Source organism: Serinus canaria, chromosome 3 (genome assembly GCF_022539315.1).
Source record: "Serinus canaria isolate serCan28SL12 chromosome 3, serCan2020, whole genome shotgun sequence".
NCBI classification, from domain to species: Eukaryota; Metazoa; Chordata; class Aves; order Passeriformes; family Fringillidae; genus Serinus; species Serinus canaria.
In genome coordinates this window covers 107792863-107814619 of record NC_066316.1, presented here as the reverse complement: position 1 = coordinate 107814619, position 21757 = coordinate 107792863, and the positions used below count along the sequence as shown (strand labels likewise).

Genomic DNA, 21757 nt, shown 5'->3' with positions numbered 1-21757 from the left:
ATGTTTAATTTTTTTTTTCAAAAATACACCTTTTTCTAATTTTTTTGTTATTGTTAAGCCCAGTCAGCTGATGAGACTGTATAGGAGAAGATCACTTGCTGTGATCTTCAACATGTCCCTCTTTCTGGTGGCACAAAATAAAGTCTCTTCTCTTTATACAAGTGTTGTTTTACAATTTGGTGCCCACGATGTAGAGCAGAGGGTCTGTGGTTTACCCATTTAGTGCAAGCTATCACGAGAGTGGGAATTCACAGATGCAAATGGTTTTCTTGATCTGACAAAGGAAAAATTAGCATAGAACTTTAATCCTCCTGGGGAGAGGAATAAATAATAATTATAATATTATAATTATTATGCTATTAATTATATACTTGCACTGTCATGTTACTTTATTGCTCATCCACGTCACTGTTTGTGCACAGCTAGATATACAAAGATGGGTGCCATACCCAGTAGAACTACTTCTCTTCCCAGCCCAGCAAAGAGCTTAACTTGTATAAATGAATAGGAGTCTGGGGTTTCCAAGTTCGAACCAAAATCAACCTTAACATAAGGAGGAAGCGCAGAGAAAGGAGGAGGAGGAGAGTGAAAATGCACCAGCAGGATGGAACAGCAGTGAAGGTGGCAAGAAGCTGAGGTTTAGAGCTGACTTTTTAGTAAGTTTGCCTTAGAAATGAGACTTTAGAACAGAGAACTTTTTCTGATCTTTAAAAATGATTTTAGATAATGGAGATACAATAAGGCTGAGAACAAATCGCAGCACTGTGCAGGGAGTTACGGAGCAAAAGGTACTTGGGCAAAAGGGGAGTTGGAGAAGTGAGTATGCAGGAGCTGTGCAGACACAGCCATGAGTGAGATAAGACAGGGTTATGGTTGTTTGGCCTTTGGGTAAATACGATTGTGCTTTACAAGCAACAGTAAAAACAATCAACTGTGGATTTATTAGGGTACATAAGGAGGTCTGCAGCCCCACATTTGAAATGCCTACGTGTGGTGTGCACATCCCCAGTCATTCCACACAGACATAATCTCTTGGCAGCACCATGCAGATAATATTTGGATCTAGCTCTGAAAGGGAGATTGCCTTTTAATGTGTAAAACTGTGTGGAGACCTTTGTATTAAGAAAAAAAAAGATTATTGGTTGCAAAGAAACCAAAAATACCAATGCTCTTCTACACCCTTAGACTCGCACCAATTCCACCTTTGATTGCAAAAGCCTTGTTTAGCTTCTATCAGGGTAAACCAAGAACAACTCTATTCATTCTGGGAGAGTTGCAATAACAATAAATAAATAAATAAATATTAAAAAAAAAAAAAAGAGAATAAGCAGTAGCAGATTGAAACTCAGTATTTTGAGCAGCTGGGGAAATTATGTTCTAACCTTATATTTCCAGATACGTATCAGACCTGTTCACAATATAAAGGATAGTGTTCCAAAATTACAGCTTTGAATCTGGGTGGTATTGCCTCTGGCTATTGTTTGCAGTTGGGAACGAAAGAAATTGCATCAAGTAGTAGAGTGTTTGCTGTAAAGGTACAAGTTATATTACATTCCATGGAGCTGTGGTTTGAGGGGTTGATGGAGACAGACCCATTCACCCATAGGTCAGTGATCCAGTCCCAGATAACGATAATAGTAATCACATTGTCATCAGAGTTTGGAATGGGCTTTTACTGCCCACTTACAGCTCTGTACTCAATATTGGTAGAGATGGAGGTTTATAATCCCCCGGTTTCAGGCTGATTTGGAGGCTTGGCTGGCTCTGGGCCAGGTCCTCCAGCCTGAACCCAAACTGTGCCTGAGCTTTGCCCCACTGCTGCTTTTAGATATCATTGTAGACATGGGTTCACTGAGCTGGGAGAACACACCAGAATAGTAATCTAAATTCTGAAATGTGCCACACAAGGTGGCAGAGGCTGTGGAGTCTATTGCTTACAGCAGAGTAGACCAGGAACACAAGGGCTGGAGAGACTTTTCTTTTACAAAGCAATGTCAGCAGGGCAGATCTGAAGCCTGTCTACAAGGAAAATCATTGCTTCATCTTAAACTGAGGATACACAGAACATTTCTCTGTTTAGCACATCAGTTTGGCATCTAGAAGATGCCATATTTTCCTTTTAGTTAAGTCAGGTTCAGCAGACTGACAAGGAGGTGAGTGAGCCCTTGGATCTAAAGGGCTGTAAAGTTGTACGAATGTCAGCAGGAAGTACAGGAAGGGTCCATTTGATTTCATAATTTTCCCCCTTTATTTACACCCTGCTCTTTTCGGCTCTCTAAATATATGTGTCTGCTGAATACTGGCCATTGCATTTGCCTCCTCCTGCTCTGTACTTCCTCATTAGGCTTTCCCTCTTTCCCCCTGTCCTTTTCCCACACCCTCTTTGTTTCCCACTCTTCTGGCTCTCAGTACGAGCTTTCACCATCTTTGTCTTCTGCTCCTGTCCATCCCACAATCTCCAAAGCACATCACCAAGCTAACGTTTGCTTTCCAGTTCTGCTCCAAAGCTTTGGGCGTTTGATGTGGGATTAGAAATTAGGCAAAATGAGTTTACCCATCCCTGTTTTGCGTTAGACTCCAATTCACAGCGTTACCATCCAGACGTTCACAGTAGTCATAAACTGTGTGGTCTTTTATTTTTTCAACCAGACTGCAGAGACTACATACGAAAACAAATTTTTTTTCAATGGCAAAAAGAGTGTTGGGCTTGTAATTTTCCATCAACTTCTCTGAAGAGTAAAATCTGCATTTTTTTCTATCAGCTTAATGGCCTTGTCCATCCTTCGGATGCAGCAAACTGGTCTTTAGCCAAAGGAAGCAGCTGAGCGGATTCTCACCTAAATAAATTGATTTAAGGCAAGAAGTGGGTCTTAGTCACCCCCAGTGTAACTCTCCTGGTGTCAGTGGTGCAGTTAACTTGGTGTTGCCAGCTCTTGTAGCTTTACTACAAGTTGCAAAGTGATTTCTGCTTTTCTGGAAACCCCAGCTCCTGACAGCCTGTGCTGAGGTGGGAATCTCAGCTTCCGTGTGCAACCAGACCTGAGTTTCTCAAGAGGCTCAAGCAAAAAAACAGAGACACATGGCCCTCAAAAGTCTGAAACCAGAAGGCAAATAAACTCCAAGTCCACCTTTCTTTTTTGGCTCTTTTTTAATCTCTAGATTTTAGCAAATCTTTGTCCCCTTTCTTTTTTGTCTCCTTTTCAATCTCTTGATTTTTGAGATTTTTTTTTTTTTATCCCAACCTGACTCATGACCTTTGAGCACTTCAGGTTGGCAATGCTGCTCCCTCCATTGGCATCAGTGGAGTTAGACCAGGGATGAGTTTGGCCCAGCGCTTCCAGAAGACAGATGTATGACTCTGTTCCTTGCAATGTGTTGCTTGATATGATCTGCTGTTCTCTTGGGGGCCAAAAGAAGTGGGTTGTCTTAGAAAAATAAAATTCTATCATCACGTGATACAAAAAATGGTATTTACAGAATTGTTTTCCCCCATCTTTTGTTATAATTTTTTAGGTGCTTCAGAGCTGGGCCCATTTTCAGATCCCAGGCAGTTCACAAGCATTTCATCCCTCACTGAGAGCCGCTTCTCCAACCCACGAATGCACTATCCAGCCACCTTTACCTATACACCGCCAGTCACCTCAGGCATGTCACTGGGTATGTCCGCAACCACTCACTACCACACCTACCTACCACCACCCTACCCCGGCTCTTCCCAAAACCAAAGTGGACCTTTCCAGACCAGCAGCACTCCATATCTCTACTATGGCACTTCATCAGGATCATACCAGTTCCCCATGGTGCCGGGAGGGGACCGTTCCCCTTCCAGGATGCTCCCGCCGTGCACCACCACGTCCAACGGCAGCACACTGCTAAACCCTAACTTGCCCACCCAGAGTGACGGGGTGGAGGCGGATGGCAGCCACAGCAGCTCCCCAACCGTCTTGAATTCTAGTGGCAGGATGGATGAGTCCGTTTGGAGGCCGTACTGAGATTTCTTCCGTAGCCGGCCCGACCTCCGCAAGCCAAAAAAAACCAAATCCACCAAACCACCAAACGGTCGACTAACTACGAAGTGCCTGTTTTTTGTTTCTTTTTTTAAAAAAAACCCAGATTTTACCAATATGTGCGACTGTGTAGATGGGATGATAATGGCCATAAATAACACAAGAGTTACCAACATACCACAACCCATGTTTCAGATTACGTGAATCAAAGCACATATTTTCTTTTTTTTTTTCCCTTGGAAGCATTTTACCTTGTTTTATATTTAAAATGTGCTTTCTACACACACACAAAATCACCCCTCCCTTTTTTCTTTTTTTTTTTTTTTTTTTTTTTGAATTTTTCCTTCTATTTTTTTCCCCCCTAGAGTTTTGTAATAACTAGTGATTACTTTTGCCAACAAGGAGAGAACGGACTCCCCGGCTATCAGGAGAAACATGGTGATGCAAGGCAAAGGCTGCATTCCTTTTTATTTTAATAGAAAACCAAAACTAACCATGAACTCCAGTACAGTTGCAATCATACAACGTATGGGACCCTCTCCACACCGGTAGTGCAATTCACCTGGTTTGTATTGGTGCACATAAAAAGGAAAGCAAAGAGCAAGTTGCTTCCATTTTGCTATGATCCATTCAGACGAAAACAGCTGTCCCAAAAAACTCTGTCCCAGCCTTGCTGCGGATAACAGTTGGAATTTCTGTGTTCATTGCTTTCTTGGTTTGTTTTTGGGTACTTAAAGAGAATGAGTTTTCAAGTTAGGTGAGCCAACCCCAGGGTTTCCTTTTTGCTTTTGTATCCGTTCGTTTTGCCTTCGATTAGCCAAAAACCAAAAATAATAACCAAAACCTTGAAAAATAAAATAACAAAATGTTATTACTTATGCAAAATATGAGAATGGCAATATATATTACTAGAGCCAAAATGGTATACATAGTATTTGTGTTCGGCTATGTTCTTTTTTATTTTTTTTTAAATTATAAATGTGTAAAATTTGAGGTTGTTTGCTAACATGAATCATCATTTAAGTTTAAAAGAATATTTATAATTATTTAATGACATTTGGACCCTTTAAACGTTTCTTAATGTAATGATATATTGACTTCGGTCTCTAAAAGTGTTTTTTGTTTTGTTTAGTTTTTTTTTTATTACATTTCTGCAATAGTGTAAACCTCAGACCTTTACCCAACTCTGAAAAGCAGTTCCAGTGTGAACCAGTTTACAATGTGACTTAAAAACAACAAACCCAACCTAAATGCATCCACATCAAATGATTTTGGATGTAGGATCTTTTTATATTACTTATGAAGGAAATATTGTGTTTAAAATATTTTTATTAGCTGTCTGGTTGCCTTCAACACAGTCTTGCCTTTTAATCAGTAGTTGTGGAGACACTGGAAAAATGGTAGGAAGGATGAAATATTTTCCACCCTTCCCCTAATTTCTTCTTCTCCAAGGATTTTTTCTCAGAACTTCAAAATTTGAAAAGATTCATATTTAAAATGGTCTATTTTGACAGCATAATTTGGATTTCAACAGGGTTTTTTTTTCCCAAAGAAAAATCAAAACCGTTTCAAAGCCCGTATTTTGCAAATGATGAATTGTTAAATATCTCAGAAGTGGGATTAAGGGAGAAATGGTGAAACATTTTCCCCTCCCCTTGCAATTTCAGCCCACTCGGTGGAATTAAAAGGTTTCAAACTTGAGACAGAAACTGCCTGGTAGCGAGTCACCACCCGTTAGCATTAAATGCGGGAGCCGTGCAGATGCTGTGGTGGCTCCGAAGCTGATGTGGCTGTTGCCGTGTTAGAGGGACAAGCACAAGGGCAGCAATACTCACCTCTGCCCGCACAGAAGACACAAACTCACCTTCAAAGCCACCCTGGGACTCCCAGGGGCGGTACAAGCAGAGCAGGTTGCACCCAAACCCCAACCTGTCTGTGGCCAAACTACCCCACAGAGAGGCCCCAGTTCTGCCCAGCCCAGGGCTGCCATGGCATGCAGGGAGGTGACATGGCATAGGCTGGACTCGGTGGGAGCTGAGTCATCCTCCCCACGCTCTCCCCAGGCAGGTGTTAGGCCTGGCTTAGTGGGATGTTCAGCACGTGCCAGTGGGCTGGGCCTAAGCTCCCTCCTTCCACTGCCTCAGTCACCGCTGCCCGCAGCCTCCTCCAAGCTGCTCCTTGGGTGATCTTTGGCTACCTCCAAAGTATGGCAGCAAATCAACGTTGGGCACAGCCACACAGAGCCGGACACCACCGCCACTGCTCGTTAGCAGCGAAGCTGTTAACGAGCTGCCATTAGCATGGTACAGCCCTCCAATCTGCGTGATGACGTGCTCTTAAAAATAATAAATTAATAAAGTCTTTGCCTTCTAAAGGTTGTATACCAAGTATGCTTAAAGTATAAGTAAGACACTTTGTTTTTCTTCTAATACTTAGTTTTCCTTCAAAGATGGAAGCTGTAATTGATTCTATTTATTGTTGGTTTGTGGTAGCTTGAAGCATACCACTGTCCATTTATTTGTAACTGTAAAGTAACGTTTGTTAGTCTCAGCAGCACTTAAAAAAACCAGTGTCTGGTTACACATTTCAGTTTTGTTTTTTGTTTAGTAAGCAAGAGAAAAAGAGATGTACTGCCAGTGCAAGCTGTTTCCTATTTAATAAAAGGTACTATATTTGTACATTATTTGTTATTGCTGAGAAGGGCTTTTTAAGGTTTACTGTATGCATATTAAGTAATTTTTAGGGTGCTTTTGTGTCGAAATGTTGTTAAGAGTGGCTGCAGGCAGCAACCCAGAATTTCTTTTTTTTTTTTTCCTTAAGACTTTGTTGTAAAATTCAAGCACTTGGTTTTTGTTTCTGGATAAATCCAGCACAGACCAGACTTTTGTTTTGCCCAATACCAACAGGACTCTGTTTGTGTCCCCGTGGTTTTTCAACTGGACCTTTAGGGACAAACGTTGAAAATGCTTTCTCTGCCCAGTCAAGGCACGCATGCGTGATCAAGTAGATCAGTGCCCTAGTCTGACCTGGCTCTGCCTGCTTGAGATAGGAAGGAAAGGATTTTCTAAGCACCTGTGGACAGAGGAGCACCAGCCCCTTGACTTTCAGGAGATCCCCAAGCTCCTAGACCCTCCTGGTGCCTTTGGAAATTCTGTCCCAGTACATCAGGCTGGTTGTGGAGGGAGTCGTACAGGCTGAGGCAGAGATGCTCATCAGAGCTTTCAAAAAATGCTTTCAAGTTCACTTGGAAATGCTCTTGAATCAGATTTTCAGACCCAGCCGGTGCTAGGTAGTGAATCATATCAATTTATCGGAGCTTTTGTGAGGTGCTTGGCATTACAGAACAGAGTTTTCTCAAAGGTACGACAGCCCTTCCCTTCGGGCAGGGGCAATCTTTGGCACCGGTCATAGACTTAAAGAAAAAAAATTGCCTTTTTTTACCTTCCAGCTTCTTATCCTACCAAAGACTTGCTTACAGCACAACAGGCACAATGTCCCTATTGCTGAACGAAGGATTAAATCCTCCTCTCCCTCCTTCTAAGGGTAACCAGATTGGGTGCAGTGGGTAGGGACAGAAGAGTAAAGGAAGTTATTTATCCAACAGCATAATTCATCTGGTGTTTATTGTTTCCTTTAAAAGCCCAGCTGCTGCGTCTTTCTTAGCATTGAACCTTTGTTGCCAGCAGTCCCCTGAGCAAAGATTTACCAGTTTCCACAGGTACTATCAGGAGTGGGGAGAATTTTTGCACTTTCACCCTAAGCAAAGCAAGGCTCAGTCCCACGCTGGGCTGCAGCAGCAGCAAGCCATGAGCAAAAGCAATAATTAAACCTGGATCAGCCATGAGCTCAAAGAAGTCCCATTCTCTGCCCCCCTGAATTTCTTGTTGTTTTTAAATAGAATGCATTTCAGTTTAACATTTTCTGAGACTTTTTTTTAGATGTTTGTTTACTTCCATGTTTACAGATAACTCTTTGCTTTTTTTTTTTAATGCAGTACTTTTAAGTATATCAGCCAAAACCATATTTTTACAGTAACTTTAGGTAATATGAGCGACATTCCAATTTTTTTTGTTGTTAAATATGCTTTACCAATCTTGAATTTCCGCTGGAACAAAATATTTGTAGCATTTTGTGTAAATACAAGCTTTAATTTTTTATTTTTTCAAATGCTGTCACCCAAGATTTGCTTTTCATGCACATATTGTACAAACACTCTGCTTTATGCCACAGACGATGATTGTGGATCAGTTTACTTCAACTTCAAAGGGACTATTTGTATTGTATGTTGCAACTGTAAATTGAATTGTTTGGCATTTTCTCATGATTGTAATATTAATTTGAAGTTTTAATTTCATTTTCAATAAAATGGCTTTTTTTTTTTGTTAATGTTCTTCTACGCTTCTTTTTCTTCCTAGTCTCTTCTTGGCACCAGGCAGGGTAAAGGAAGCACATGGCAGGACATGGGACCAGGCCATCTGCGGCTGACCCATCAATTTCTGCAGCACTTCAGTTTTCAACTAATTATAAAAATAAGTTTCCAGGCCCTTGGGTGGTGAAAGACACCTTCTAAACCTGATCTCAAATGTCACTTCTTTTCCCGAGCCTGCAAATTATCCAAAGTTGCGTTTCTTAGAGGAGTGCAAACCGGTCTTGTTCATCTTGCTAGGCCACTAACTCTGGAACAGAACAACTGGCATTACCCAGGACATTCCCAGGGAAAACTGGGATAGATTTCTAAACTGGGAGGGAGGGATTTGGATTTGTGATGCTTTTCCATGATGAGGAATGCAGTCACAGATAATCTTGTGATTTGCATGGCCTGAGGCAAGAATAGTTTTCAAGCAGCAGAAGATGTATGGATTGGGAGGGGACTGAGGGAGGAGGCTATTTTTCCTCCAGCTTAGTGTCAGCTGTAGGAGGAGATGCAGCTAATGAAGGTGAGGTTAAGTTCACCCAAGGCTGTCTGCAGAGAGCACAGGAGGTGTGTGCAAGCTTGTGCCTGGTTTCATAGTAAGTTCTTATCCTTTTTAGATATTTCTTGAGTCTGCAGAAGAGAAATAGTAGCACAGAGAGATGTGAGGTTCTGTTCCTTTAGAGAAACCTTTTACTCTGAAGTTTAAATGTTACTGATACAGATTTTGGGAGCTCTTCTTGGCTTTACCATGGACCTACACATTTCTTGCGCGGTAGTTAAAAGCTCAAGGGCTGTTTCATTCCAGCTCATAATCCGAGTTCTGATTGTAGGGAAGCTTTATCCAAGAGTAAGGGACCAAGCAAACCAACCAATGTTCTGTGGTGTAGTTACTATAGAAATTGTTTTGTGGGGGACTCATGCTACAAGCATTAGTGCTAAGGCTTCTGCTGCCCTCTGGCATTCAGAATAACCCATCCCAGCTACTCACTGCCCAGAGGGACCCTCATTATAGTTTTGCTTTCATGGTCACTTAATCCAGATTCTCATCAATGGAAATAAAAAAAAAGTTACTCCATTTTGTCTGGTGAAGTGCTGGAACAGGTGCCATGGGAATTCGTGGCACTTCTGTTCCTGGAGATTTACAGGACCCAAAGGGTAAAGCATGGAATAACCTGGTCTGACCTCCAAGCTGAGGCTGCTTGAGCAGGAGGTTGATCTGGAGACCTCCCACGATCCTTTCCAAATTATCCCATGGGCCTGTGAGGCAGGCTGGGAGCTGCCTGCTACAGGTTGTTGTCTGAGATAAAAACTGCTCGTGTGACTGTCTGGAGAACACATATTCAGCTAAATGAAATCTGAGCAAAGAGGTTGGACAAGACTGAACTCATACATAGGCAGGTTACTGAGGGGTTACAGTGATCTCTATTTTCATAGAATCAAAGAATGTTTTGGGTTGAAAGAGACCTTAAAGATCAGTTTTTGTTGGTTTCTGCACATTTCTCTGAGATATCTACAGCAGATTTGGTCAGCACAAGGCCTGATAGGGCTGAACCATCCCTCTGATCCAGTGCAGTAGTTCCCACTGAACTTCCCCATGCTAGGGATGTTGGTTTTGATTTTTGGATTTGTTTACCCTGCAGCTTAAGAAGGCAACCCTTTTGCCTTAGCAAAGAAATCAACAAGCACTTTGGAGGCAACTTACCACCACTGGTGAACATGGAGGACAGCCTTGTACAGAGCCATGTGGAGTGGTGGGGGCAGATAAAACCCAAACTTTTTAGCAGACAAGAGTCAGAGACGTTTCCTGCAAGGGGTGGTGCCCGTTGTTTTCCCCCTCTTTCAGTGTCAATAAATAGCATCTTGGGTTTGGGTTGTGAGGGTTGAACATCAACTCTGAGTTGCTGGAGTCTGGCCTTGCTGGTCCCATGCAGTCCTAGACTGCCTCTCTCTGCTGGCCTCAGTTTTAACTTTTTAATTTCCTGTGGCTGTGAGCAACACTGGAAGGGCTCAGAGCAGCCACAGCCTTTTCTGTGCCTAAAACAAGCTCTTGGGAGAGGTGGGGGTGAGAAGAAGCAGGGTCTGACTTTATGGTTCAGCACCAAACCCTGTTCTGACACCAAATAAAACATTCATCAAGCTGTTTATTGGGGAAAAGAAGGAAATAACCTCAGTTATATATCCAAGGATTGACATGAACTGCTTAGTTACCTTCTGCATCATTGGGAGGAAATGTATTGATATTTGGGGGTGAAAGCACTCCCCTGGGTAACCTCTCACAGATGACCAGTGTTCTGCAGCATGTGGGGGGTCACACTAGAACATGTATTGGGTAGGGGTGCAGTGAGGGTGTCCAGCTTAGACACTCAGAAGACAGCCCAAGAGCATTATTCACTAGAAACATTTGCTGGATGGGTTAAAAATTATAAACAAATCTGTTAGAAATGCATAATCCTTGGACAGGTGATGGGGACAACTCTGACATAAAATTATGGGAGCAGATTGAGCATTTCTTCTTAACATCGGGAAGAAAAGTTTTAGCACAAGCTTAAAGCAAAAAATTAAATATTTAGCTTGGGCCTTCTGTGATTATCTTTTCTCTTTAGATCTACTGGTGCAATGTCAGTGTGGGATATGTGGAGATGTTCCCATGAGGACTCTTTGTGATACTTGTATAACTTTGGAGAGGTAAATCTCAGCATTTACCCCTCAGGGAATAGGAAACTGTTGGCGCCAGTAACAGATGAGATAGAAAGAGAGCAAATCCCAATCTTCCAAAAGCTTCTGATGATCTGATGCAGTACAAACAAATAACTTGGGATGTACAACATAATTTAAAATTGAAGTTTTCAGGCCTGCCCTGCTACTCCTGTGCACACTTATTGTATGTGCTACTTAATGTACATACAACCTGCATTTCGAATGTTGACTGTGTCACCTAAATAACAAGCAGACTTGAATTTCCCTACTTGAGTTGTGTGAGAGTTCTAAAAATCCCATAAGTATATTTGTAAGAACCTCTAAATATGAGACAAATTAGTTTTACTTCTGTAGCTGAGAAATTTCAGCATCAACTGTGATTCTTCAGACAGCTTGGGACTCCTCTTTTAATGCCTTGTTTACCCTAAATATAGATCAGGGATTTTGTTATTTCCCTACTGTGAGAGGGTGTCTTATGGGCTCCATGTTTACAAAGATCTTTGAACTTTGGTTATTACTGTTGTTGTTGTTTAGCTTTTTTACTACAAATCCAGTGTTTGGTCTCACACCATTGGATAGTGTCCTTTGAAGCAGCACAATTCTAAACCACATGTTTAGAAAGAAAATGACCCAGTTTCCAGACTGCTGATCTGGTCAAATAACAATGTGGAGCTAAGGCCAAGTTGTGCTGCCTCAACAGATTTACTCAGGATTTGTGGTGGGGCAGGAAGAAAAGCAAAGATCTCTGCAGTCCGTGGAGGCAGCCCTTGGCCGCTCCCTCCCAGCAGCTCGCTCGGGATGAGCAGCTGGATCTTGTGGGATGTCCCAACACTTAGAGAAAAGCAAACAGCCCATGTTAATGTTGATACACCGCAGCAGCTTGCCAGTGATTAATGTTTGCCACGAGGCCAAATTCAGATGGTGATTACGCCAGGAGAGGTCAGCTGATGTCCCTCTATTAATAGTCCCGCGGTTTTGGACGCAGCATTTTCCTACCCGTAAGTGTGGGTGTAATCAATGAAGGGTCACTGGAATGCTGGTTGAGTGAAGTGAAGGAGTCTCCATTGGTCTCCTGGCTCAAGGGAGGTTCAGTGCAGGACCACAGACACCAGATCCTCACAGCAGGGCTGTGCCCAGCAAGGTTTGGTGTCTTCTAAGCGTGGAGATGAAGACAAGGCTTCAGTGGAGCATTCTGTCCCCAAGTTTCTCCTGATGTCCACCTCCAACCTTCCAAAGTGCAGCTGGTGACTTTTTCACCAGCCTCTGCATTAGGGTTTGATTTGTCCCTGCCTCTGACTTTGGGCACACAAGGTGCAATAAGGGTTTAAAACCTTGTTTTAAAGCACATCTGTAGGGCTCTAGTGCTTAATGACCTCTCCTTTCCCCCTCTGCTGCATTCACAGAATCACAGAATGGTTTGTGTTGTAAGAGACCTTAAAGATCATCTTGCTCCACAGCAAAGAATCTGTTCCTAATATCTCATCTAACCCCTCCCTCTGGCAGTGGGAAGCCACTCCCCCATGTCCTGTCATTCCATGCCTCTGTCCAAAGCCCCTCTCCACCTCTCTTGGAGCCCCTTTAGGTACTGGAAATTGCTGTGATTATTCCTCCAGCCTGTGACTTTAGGGCACTATTAAATATAAAATCAAAGCCTAAACACTAAGACAGCTCCTCAACCCCCCACAGCTTGTTTACTTTTTGTTTTCCAAAGAGGTCCTTGGTATCTGAAAATGATGCTGCTACATCCGAACACTCTGAGATAGCTTCTTCCAGGAAAACATAATTTTATTCCTGCTCCAGGATGTGTGAGGCTGGTTGGCAAACATGAGGAAAGAGGAAGAACAAGCCTCAGCAGAAGGGATAAAAAAACCTAAGTAATCCAGACAGATCCAAGGAAACCTGGATGCAAAGGCTCTTTGTCCATTTATTACCAGTAGTGGTGTTTTCCTAAGAGAGCAGGATGCTCTCATCTTTTAATAATAGCTGGGCCAGATGCTAAAGTCTCTTCTGCAAGTACTGTAAAAGTGAGGAAAACAGCTGATTTCTGTTAAGATGAGCACACCAGGAGAATGAGCCAAAAAAAGAATGAGAAATCTCCAGAGGTCTGTCTTTGCAATGCCACTTGGCAGCTGGATCTTAAAGTCAGGACTCAAAATCCAGCTTGTGCTTCTGTCCCTTCACTAAACGGTCACTGTGTGTGGAGAAGGAATTCCTGCACTGTCTGGGGATTTGGATCAGTGCTGGCAGGGATCTCACCCTCTGTTTTACAGATCAGCAAAATTCACAGCTTTTGGGGAGCTGTAGAAAATACCAATTCAACAAGGAATTTGCTTGACTTACTCCTTGCCATAGAAAATGGTTCCATGCTGAGTAGGGGCCAGTGGTTTAAAATGGCATTTTTGTTCCATCTTTTTTTGTACTTTCCCCTCTGCCCTGTTTTTGTTCTCGGTATTTTTTATTTGTCTGGAAGACATTAATTCAAAGTACTTGATAAAGACAGGATTGGGTTTCATAAGGCATTGTATTGAGCATTAAGGAAGATTCCTGTGCCTCTCTTCACACTGCCCCTTCAATCCTCTTTTCCTTCTGTTTAGAACAGGATCTTGAAATCATAGTAAAATCACTCATGTTTGCAATATGCTTATAGGTATTAGATGGAAAGTGTCAGAGAAAAGCAGAGTTCATGATGACATGATATTTTGTATTTCTGTGATGGGGCAATGCCCAAGAAAATGAATCTGTGTATCATTGCCACACATTTTCTCAGATGCTGAGTGGCAGTTCTCACAAACAGTTCCTAGAAACCAGAAAAAAACCTATTGTGAAATGATGGGAAAAACTCATTCCGTGTTTAGGATTGCTGCCTAATGACTGCAGATAAAATTGTTTATGAAGAGATTGTGCAACCCTTTTCCTTGCCAACAAGGGTAGGTTTGGTACGTGCTATTTCAAACCTCCCTGTCTCCTCCTGACCAAAAGGATCCCCCCAGTTGTTATTTTCATAAGTTTACAACTAGGAACTTGTTTTGATTGTTCCATTTTACAGGGCACAGTGACTTTTCTTTTTTCTGTGCACTGCTTTTGTTTATAATGGATGTTTTTCTGAGGATGGTCATGTAAAGACTGGCATTTTATTGTGGGCCTCTGCAGTGTGTGAGCTCCTCCATGCCAGGAAATACCAACAGATAATGTGCTGATGTTCTGCAGCATTACCTGTTTATTGTGGATTTACAGAACCAGGTGTGTGTGGCACAGAGGGACAGACCTAGTGCCCACCCTGTGGCAGCAGCACCTGGTGAAGGATGGAAAGAGGATCCTCCACTCGTGGCTGAGGGCATGTTCTGCTCAGAGACACCTGCCTGTACCAGGTCTCACCATCTGGAGAAAATTTAAAATAGAGAGAGATATTTTAGGTCACCTGCAGCGTGACAACCAAGAGACAGGAAACACAAACCACTGGTATTTGAACTGACCGTGGTGTGCAGGAGGTGACACCTCCCCAGGGCTGTTCAGGTGAGGTCACTGGGGACTTGCATCTGTCCATTGCCAGGGGGGCTGAGGGGTAAAACCTTGGTGAAGATGGACAAATGAATGCACACCATAAACAAAAGTTATCTCAGATGCAAATCACCATGTCTCTGTCTGCTCTGGGGTGCCCTAACCCCAGGGGAGCTCTGACTTTGACCCTCATTCATAGAGAAAGTTTCCAAGACTTCGAGATAGACTAGAATCCATGAAAGTGTGAAATAGAATATAGAAAGCAGTGTAGGTGTATCACTTGGCGAGAAATTTAGGGTTTGGGATTTTTAGTATGTTGTGGATGGAAGCAAGATGGAGGGCACAGGGTGTTATCCTGGGTTTCTTCTTCATGCTTCTTCTTCTTTCTTCTCCATGGGTTTGGGTGGCATTTTGTAATTGGGCAGGAAGGTCTGCACTGTGGGATCTGTGGGATCAGCTGTTGGGTTAAAAGGGAAAATAATCCAGGTGTCAGTTCTTAACTGGATAGTTTAGTATTAAAAGACCTTGTAACAAGAGATTGTTGGCCATTTTGTGCCTTCTAATGAAAAGCTGCCAAAGTCACAGTAGTGAAACTGTTTTACTGATAAGAAATAATAAACACCTGAGTCCGGACATGAAATACTGTCTCAAGTGCCTTCAATCCAGACCCAGAAAAAACAACAACTGGTACCCCCATAACCATGCTCTGATCCTGGCTTTACACTGGAAGTAGTAGGACCCTGAAACCTCCCCCTCTTCCAGCTCCCCAAGCAGGTGTTGAATGTGTAGGGTCAGTGTGCAGATCTGTCAAAAAGCAGAGCTAAAACTGGAACCAGTTTGCACTTAGAGGAAGTGTAGATTTGCTGAAGTCACTGCCAGATTTAATGTCACTATTGGACCCTTGGCATTTCAGTTGCTGCCTTGGTAAAGTATTAACCATAAACCCACAGGAGCTGCATGAAGGGATCCATCCCTTCCCTAGGTGGCCTCATCACTGGTACATGCAGGGCTTCTCCCATCCCACTGCATCCTTTTAGCCCCACTATGGGGTTGTGGACCAAAATCAGGGAAAACTGTAGCAGCCTGGCTGTCATCCCTTGGTCCTGATGACAAGTGAAAAGGTGCAGCCAACAGAGACAAGGACAACAATGAATTTGCAAAGGTTTGGTGCTAAAGATGAGAATGACCACAGACCTCAAGCTTTGCAAATGAAGTGTCAAAGTCATTTCTCCAGTGCTTCTTTGCCACAACAACTACAAATAAGAAAACAAACCTCAGAGACGGAAGACATGAAGTTCAGAAACACATCCACACCCATGTGCAATATGAGAAAAAGGGCAACCAAATTTGCATCTGTCTCCCAAAATGAGAAGGAGTTCACTTCTAAGAATGTTTTCTTAAACTTACTATCTTCTCAAGGGTCCATAACAGATGGGTACTCGATAAAATTTGTGTCAGGCCTTAGATTGGCACTGGTGAAAGTATGGGATATGAACATTAATATGACAATGATTTTTCCTCTGTATTTGCCAGCTTGTTGAGTCAATATTATTCAATGGGAAACAGTATTGGAAATGGGTAAAAGTATCCATGGAGCAAGGGAGTTGATCTTGCTATGAATCCTGCAGCTCCTGGTTTATTTAGTTGCTTTTTTATAGCTTAAAATGGAGTAACTGTTTTTCTTCCAAGGGCTTTTGGCTGCTTTACAGTTGTTGTTAAGAAATCAGTATTCGTAAAATATGTACTCATTTGTTAATACTTGTGATGAGGAAAATTTCAAGGAATTGAAAGGCTGTGATGCCATTTTTCCAGAAAAGTCCAGTACCTTGTCAGTAAACACATTTCTCCTCAGCAGGTCAATACCAATCCAAATTAAAAAGACAAGGAGGGTTGCAGTTTGAGAATTTTTTCCTGCTACAGCTGCTGTAGTTGTGCTCTCTTAGGGTTCATAGTAAAAATTTAAAAAACATTATTAACAGGATATACAAAGGAATTATTTGCTTCAGGTAATAAATGGAAAAAATTAATCCTGCTGGTTTTCCATTTGTAGCCATTAAAGCCATCTGAATGTTTGAGGCAAAGGTAGAATGGGAAGCAGAGCCTTGAATACCGTGGCTTGTGACTTCTCACCTGATGACTCCTCATAGCTCCTAGTGACCTAAGGTTTAGTGACAATGGCTAAGTCATTTCTAAAGCAGGAACTTAATGCCAAACTGTCATTAAAAGGCTTCACAGACTCTGCAAAAAGTGTTACACAGAATTAATTCAGAAGCTGAAGCTGGATGTCAGAAGGGATACTCCCCACCATGCACAAGACCAAAAGAAAACAGTTCAGCCAAAGATGTTCTCAAAGGTGATCTCTCTAAGTCAGGACCTAATTCTATGAGATTTAAAGACTAGGGCCAATAGTTTATTGAGAGGATTTGTTCTGGTTTTTTGTTTGTTTTTCTTTTATTCCTGATATATATATATTTATGAATTATTGTTGTATTACATGATATTCAAATATTTAAAAGGGGAAACATAAGAAAATTCCAGCTTCCTTGTTGGGAGAAGCACTCTAAAACACTCCTTTTGGCTTTGGGTATCTTTGCTTTCTATGCATGTGAGTGGATCAGCACCTTGTACCTGGGAGTGTTTGTGGAGCTGTGTGTGTGAGCCAGGGCAAATTGGCCCTCCCAAGGAAAGCAGAAGAAGAGAGAATGCCAGTGAAAAGGTGGGATTTGCCTCTCATTTGGCTTGGGAAGACCCATTCTCTGTGCAAAAAGGATTTCTGTTTTGGAAAACCAAGAATTTTGGTCTCTGGATTTGAAGGTCATCTGGATAATAAAGTAGTGGCAATGATGACAGTTTTTATTTTTTTTAGTCCTTGTTGCTCAGTGGGCTGCTCCTGTGTGCAGATCCCCAGCTAGACCATATTCCCTGGCCCCAAAATTGTGTGTGTGATTGGACTGAAGGTTTTCATATAGTTTTCAAGTCTTTAGAAGATGGGGAAAGACTTCTCCTTCAGTCAGTGCTTTGGTCATTCAAGCTGTAACAGATCCCACTGCCCCTCTCTAACTCCAGTGCTGGTGCTGGAGATAATCCACTGGATCTAAGTGAGACAAAACAGTATCTTTGCTAGACCATCCAACACAGCTGGAAAAAATGACAAGTTCTTGGCCAAGTAATTTTTAAGACTATAAATAAATAATAAAAGAAAACAACTTGGAGAAACTAGGAAAAATTGTTCTAAGTTTCCTGTAATCTTATAAATTATCTGAGACAGTAGAACAGAGAGAGACCTTGCAGTGGAGGAGATGAGGGAGAAGATTAAGTACCATAAAAACAATATTTCTATTGTATCCATAATTATTTCTTTCTAGTACATTTAATATTTTCAGTTCTCAAATTCCTCTTGTATCAGTCTTCTTGCAAAGACATAACTGGTGCATTGATCATTATTGACAAGAGGTTGGTTCTTGTTTTGTTTTTCTTTCCTGGAGTGAAGGAAATGGTACATGGGATGTTGCTCAAGGCAGAAAAGCCTCCAGGGAAAATGAGATGTCCCAGGCTTTGAAACATTTGAATAGGTGTGATGTGTTGTTGTACTGATGGTGTGCAGCCAGCACCTCTCAGCTGCACCTGAATAAAGTTTAGCCACTCTCTGGTGAGTCTTTGAGCTTAGCCATGAGAAAGCTGGGAAATGTTGCTTTTCATATTTAATGCATGTCGTGGTTTGAGAGGAAATGAAGTTTTTTGTGATGGTGTGGGCAAGCCAATCGGTGTTCAGATTTAATATTGGCACCTGGTTTGTCCACTGAGGGTATGGATACGCCTCTGAGAACACAGGGGGTTAAAAGCTGTGATCTCCCAGGGGAATTTCTCTTTTTGAGTTCCGGTTTGGAACTGAGCAGACCCTCAACCCTCCGGCCGGAGCTGGGCAGTGGGGGAGGGGAGCCATGTGGCCGGAGAGAGGTAGGCCAGGCCTGGGCCCAAGGGTGGAGGAGAACATTGCAAGGGCTTCGGGCAGCCATCCTCCATTCCCCCCCCGCCGGAGAGAGAGAGAGAGACAGAGAGAGACAGAGAGACAGAGAGCCAGAGCCGGTGCCTGTGATAGCGCGGCCGGCGTGAAGGAGAAGGGGGGGGTGCCCAGCAGGGCAGCCAGGCGTGGGAGTCCATGAAGCAAACCGGCAGAGAGCTTGGGACTTTTAACCCTTCTGAGGAAGATGGGAACCTTGCTAATGCTGATTCCTCCTGAAGTTGATCAGACTGAGAGATGTTGAGAAGAATCCTAGGTGGGAGGAGATGATGGGCTGGACTTTTCTTGTATAGCCACAGCAGAACCCCTTGTGTTCCTGTGACACAGAGACTGCATTCTAGGGGGAGGTGATGGCTCAGAGCCAGGAGAGTGCTGTGATGTGGAGGAGTGTGAACAGAGACGACGGGTGAGGAGGGTGGTGGTGATGCCCTCCATCTTCAGAGAAGAGGAAGAGGAAGATGATCTCTATTCAAGAGACCCCTCAGCCCCAGGGGGTGAAATTTGGGGGGGACAAGTGTCCCAAAAGGAGAGGGACTGTGCTCTCTTTGGAACTGGACAAAGTATCCTTAAAGTGAAAAACCCTAGAAGCAGCTCTGATCCATGTGCAGTGGTGAGAGCACTGGACATGGAAGGAATGTGGTGCAAGAGGGACTCCTCTCTTCTCGAGGAAACTGAGAATTGGTTATCTAAAGGGTGGTAATGGAGTTGGAAATTTGGTGGGGGGAGGAGGAAGAATTTGGAAGGTTTTCATCTTGTGTTCTATGTGTCTTGTGTGTTTTCCTTTGTAGGTTTAGGTTAATAAAGTTTTTTCCCTTTTAACCTTAAGTTGGAGCCTGCTTTGCTCTGTCTCTGATCACATCTCACAGTGGGTGCCAGGGAAGGAGGTGATCTCGTGGGGGCACTGGCATTGCACCAGGCTCAAACGATGACAATGCAGAGGAAACAACTCCTGTTTTCTTGACACTTTGACCGCCACTTTGATGGTTTTCTTATCAGCCATCACCATGGTGTTGCAAATATTCTGAAGAGTGCAGAGGAAAAGGGTTGAACCACATGAATCTAGTTTCATTATTTGCATTTAATGTTTTCTGACTTTGTCTAGGCTGTCACATCCTGATTGCAGTGTGCCCAGGTGGCCAAGAAGGCCAATAGACCCTGGTTAGAAGCAGTGGCAGCAGGACCAGGGCAGGGATTGTCCTTCTGCCTCATGAGGACACTGGTGAGGCTACACCTCAAATCCTGAGTTCAGTTTTGTACCTCGCATGTGAGAAAGACATTGGGGGGCTGGACTGTGTCCAGAGAAGGGCAATGGAGCTGGGGAAAGCTCTGCAGTTCAAGTCCAGGAAGTTGGGGGTGTTTAGTCTAGAGAAAAGGATCTGCAGGATGGATTTTTTTCTCTTTATAAGTCCCTGAAAGGAGGCTGTAGCCAGGTGGGGCTTGGTCTTTTCTCCGGAATTACAAGGGTCAGGATGAGAGGAAATGACTTCAGATTGTGCCAGGGGAGGTTTGGATTGGATATTGGGAAAAATTTATTCACTGAAAACATAATCAAGCATTGCAACACTCTAGTCCTGGAAGTGGTAGGGTCACCATCCCCGGAGAGATTCAAGAGATGTGTAGATGTGGTGCTGAAGGACATGGTTTAGTGGTGAGCTAGCAGAACGGAGTTCATGATTGGACTCAGTGATCTTGGAGACTTTTTCCAACCTTAGTGCTTCCATGGTTCTGTCATCCTGTGTCTGCTTTGTTTGACTCATATAGGGCCAACTCCTATGAGCAGCCACTGCTGCTTGGAGCTGTTCCATGGATAAGGTGGCTCTGTAAACATGAACTCCATGGTAGACAAAGTAAGTGATATTGCAAGTGTCTTTCTTTCAGTTTAAGGATTTTCCTAGGCTTTTGGGGGCATTAAACTTTAACTTTCAGCCTCTTTTTGAATGGGACAGAGCTACTGGGATTGTGCTGTGTGTGGAAACAAGGGCAACATTTGTCTGTAGCTTTTCAGTCACATGGTCAATGAGTGAAGCACAGTGATTTCAGAACTCCCAAATGACTGAATACATTTCAAGATGATGTCTCCATGGATAGCAGTGATGTTTCTGTCCAAGCATTGGTTGAGGTGGAACCTTTATTGTGTAGCAAAGAGAACAACCAAGACATGCTGCACTACAGTCCCTTCTTAATACTTCTAAAAATGTTCTTGTGTAGAAAACTAAGAGTTTGTGAAGAGGCTTTGGTCTCACAAACGCTGAAATACTGCAACTCAGATGGTGACTCTTGGCAAATGTGACATAAAATGCATTTGCTGAAAAGCCAGTGAAAGAGGTTTCAAGCTGAAGTGTTTGGCCTCACCTTCGGGGCTCGGCCTTCCTGTCCTGTTGGTGATGTGGCTTCAGTCACTGACCTGCAGTGACACAATCAAGTGCCTGAGCCCTCTGAATCTGCAGAGCAAAGGATGAAATGTTTATCATATTTGACCTAGATTTGGCCCTGATTTTTAAAGGCAGTCTTGTTGCTCTATGAATAAACTCAGGATGTTGAACATAAACATCTAAAAAATAGAAGGATGAGTCTTCTCACTCAAGCTCTAGAAACAAGAAAAGGAGAAAATTGAGATTTTAAAATAAAAGTTTCAGCAGTGTGGAAGTAAGATAGGAAGATGCTCCATTTAAAACAATTTGGGTTTCCACTTTCCATATCCTTGGGAATGTGATACTCCTTGACCAGCAGCAGCCACGTGGTGAATCCATGAACACCCTGCCCTGCTCCTGTGGTTATTCCTCAGATCTTCTGCAGGCCAGAGCTGAAACTGGAATCATACATGAGCCTGAGCCCTCTTACTGAGGCAGCCACTGTAGAAACCAGAGATATCAGCCTCTTCCAGGAACCCTGAGCAGGGGGTGTTTTCACAGAAAAGGTCAAGTTCTCTTTTTCCATCCACAAAAAACAACTGACAGCAACGTATGCTTGGCTATTTTCTCAAAGGTTTTGCTGTAGCCCAGACTTCTAGATAGGAAAGTAATATAGAGTGAAAACAGATCTTTCCTCCTGGCTCTGCTGCTTGTTTGGAGATGGCTTTTCTCTTATCATGATTGTCTGTCTTGGTGTTGGTACACTTTG

At 42.9% G+C, this 21757-nt stretch overlaps 1 protein-coding gene across 13 annotated transcripts in view; it reads left to right on the top strand.

The window, feature by feature from the left end:
* RUNX2 (RUNX family transcription factor 2) overlaps window positions 1-21757 on the top strand; it is a 217863-nt gene that overhangs the window by 143404 nt on the left and 52702 nt on the right. For 4 of the 13 annotated variants that reach the window (XM_050973032.1, XM_050973034.1, XM_050973035.1 and 1 more), the window contains one exon: window positions 3514-8393. The exons of the other annotated variants lie outside the window; for them this stretch is intronic. In XM_050973032.1, the coding sequence (XP_050828989.1) occupies window positions 3514-3992 (479 nt within the window). In that variant the 3' untranslated portion in view covers window positions 3993-8393. Of the gene's footprint in view, window positions 1-3513; window positions 8394-21757 lie in introns of those variants that run through there. 13 annotated transcript variants of the gene reach the window in all.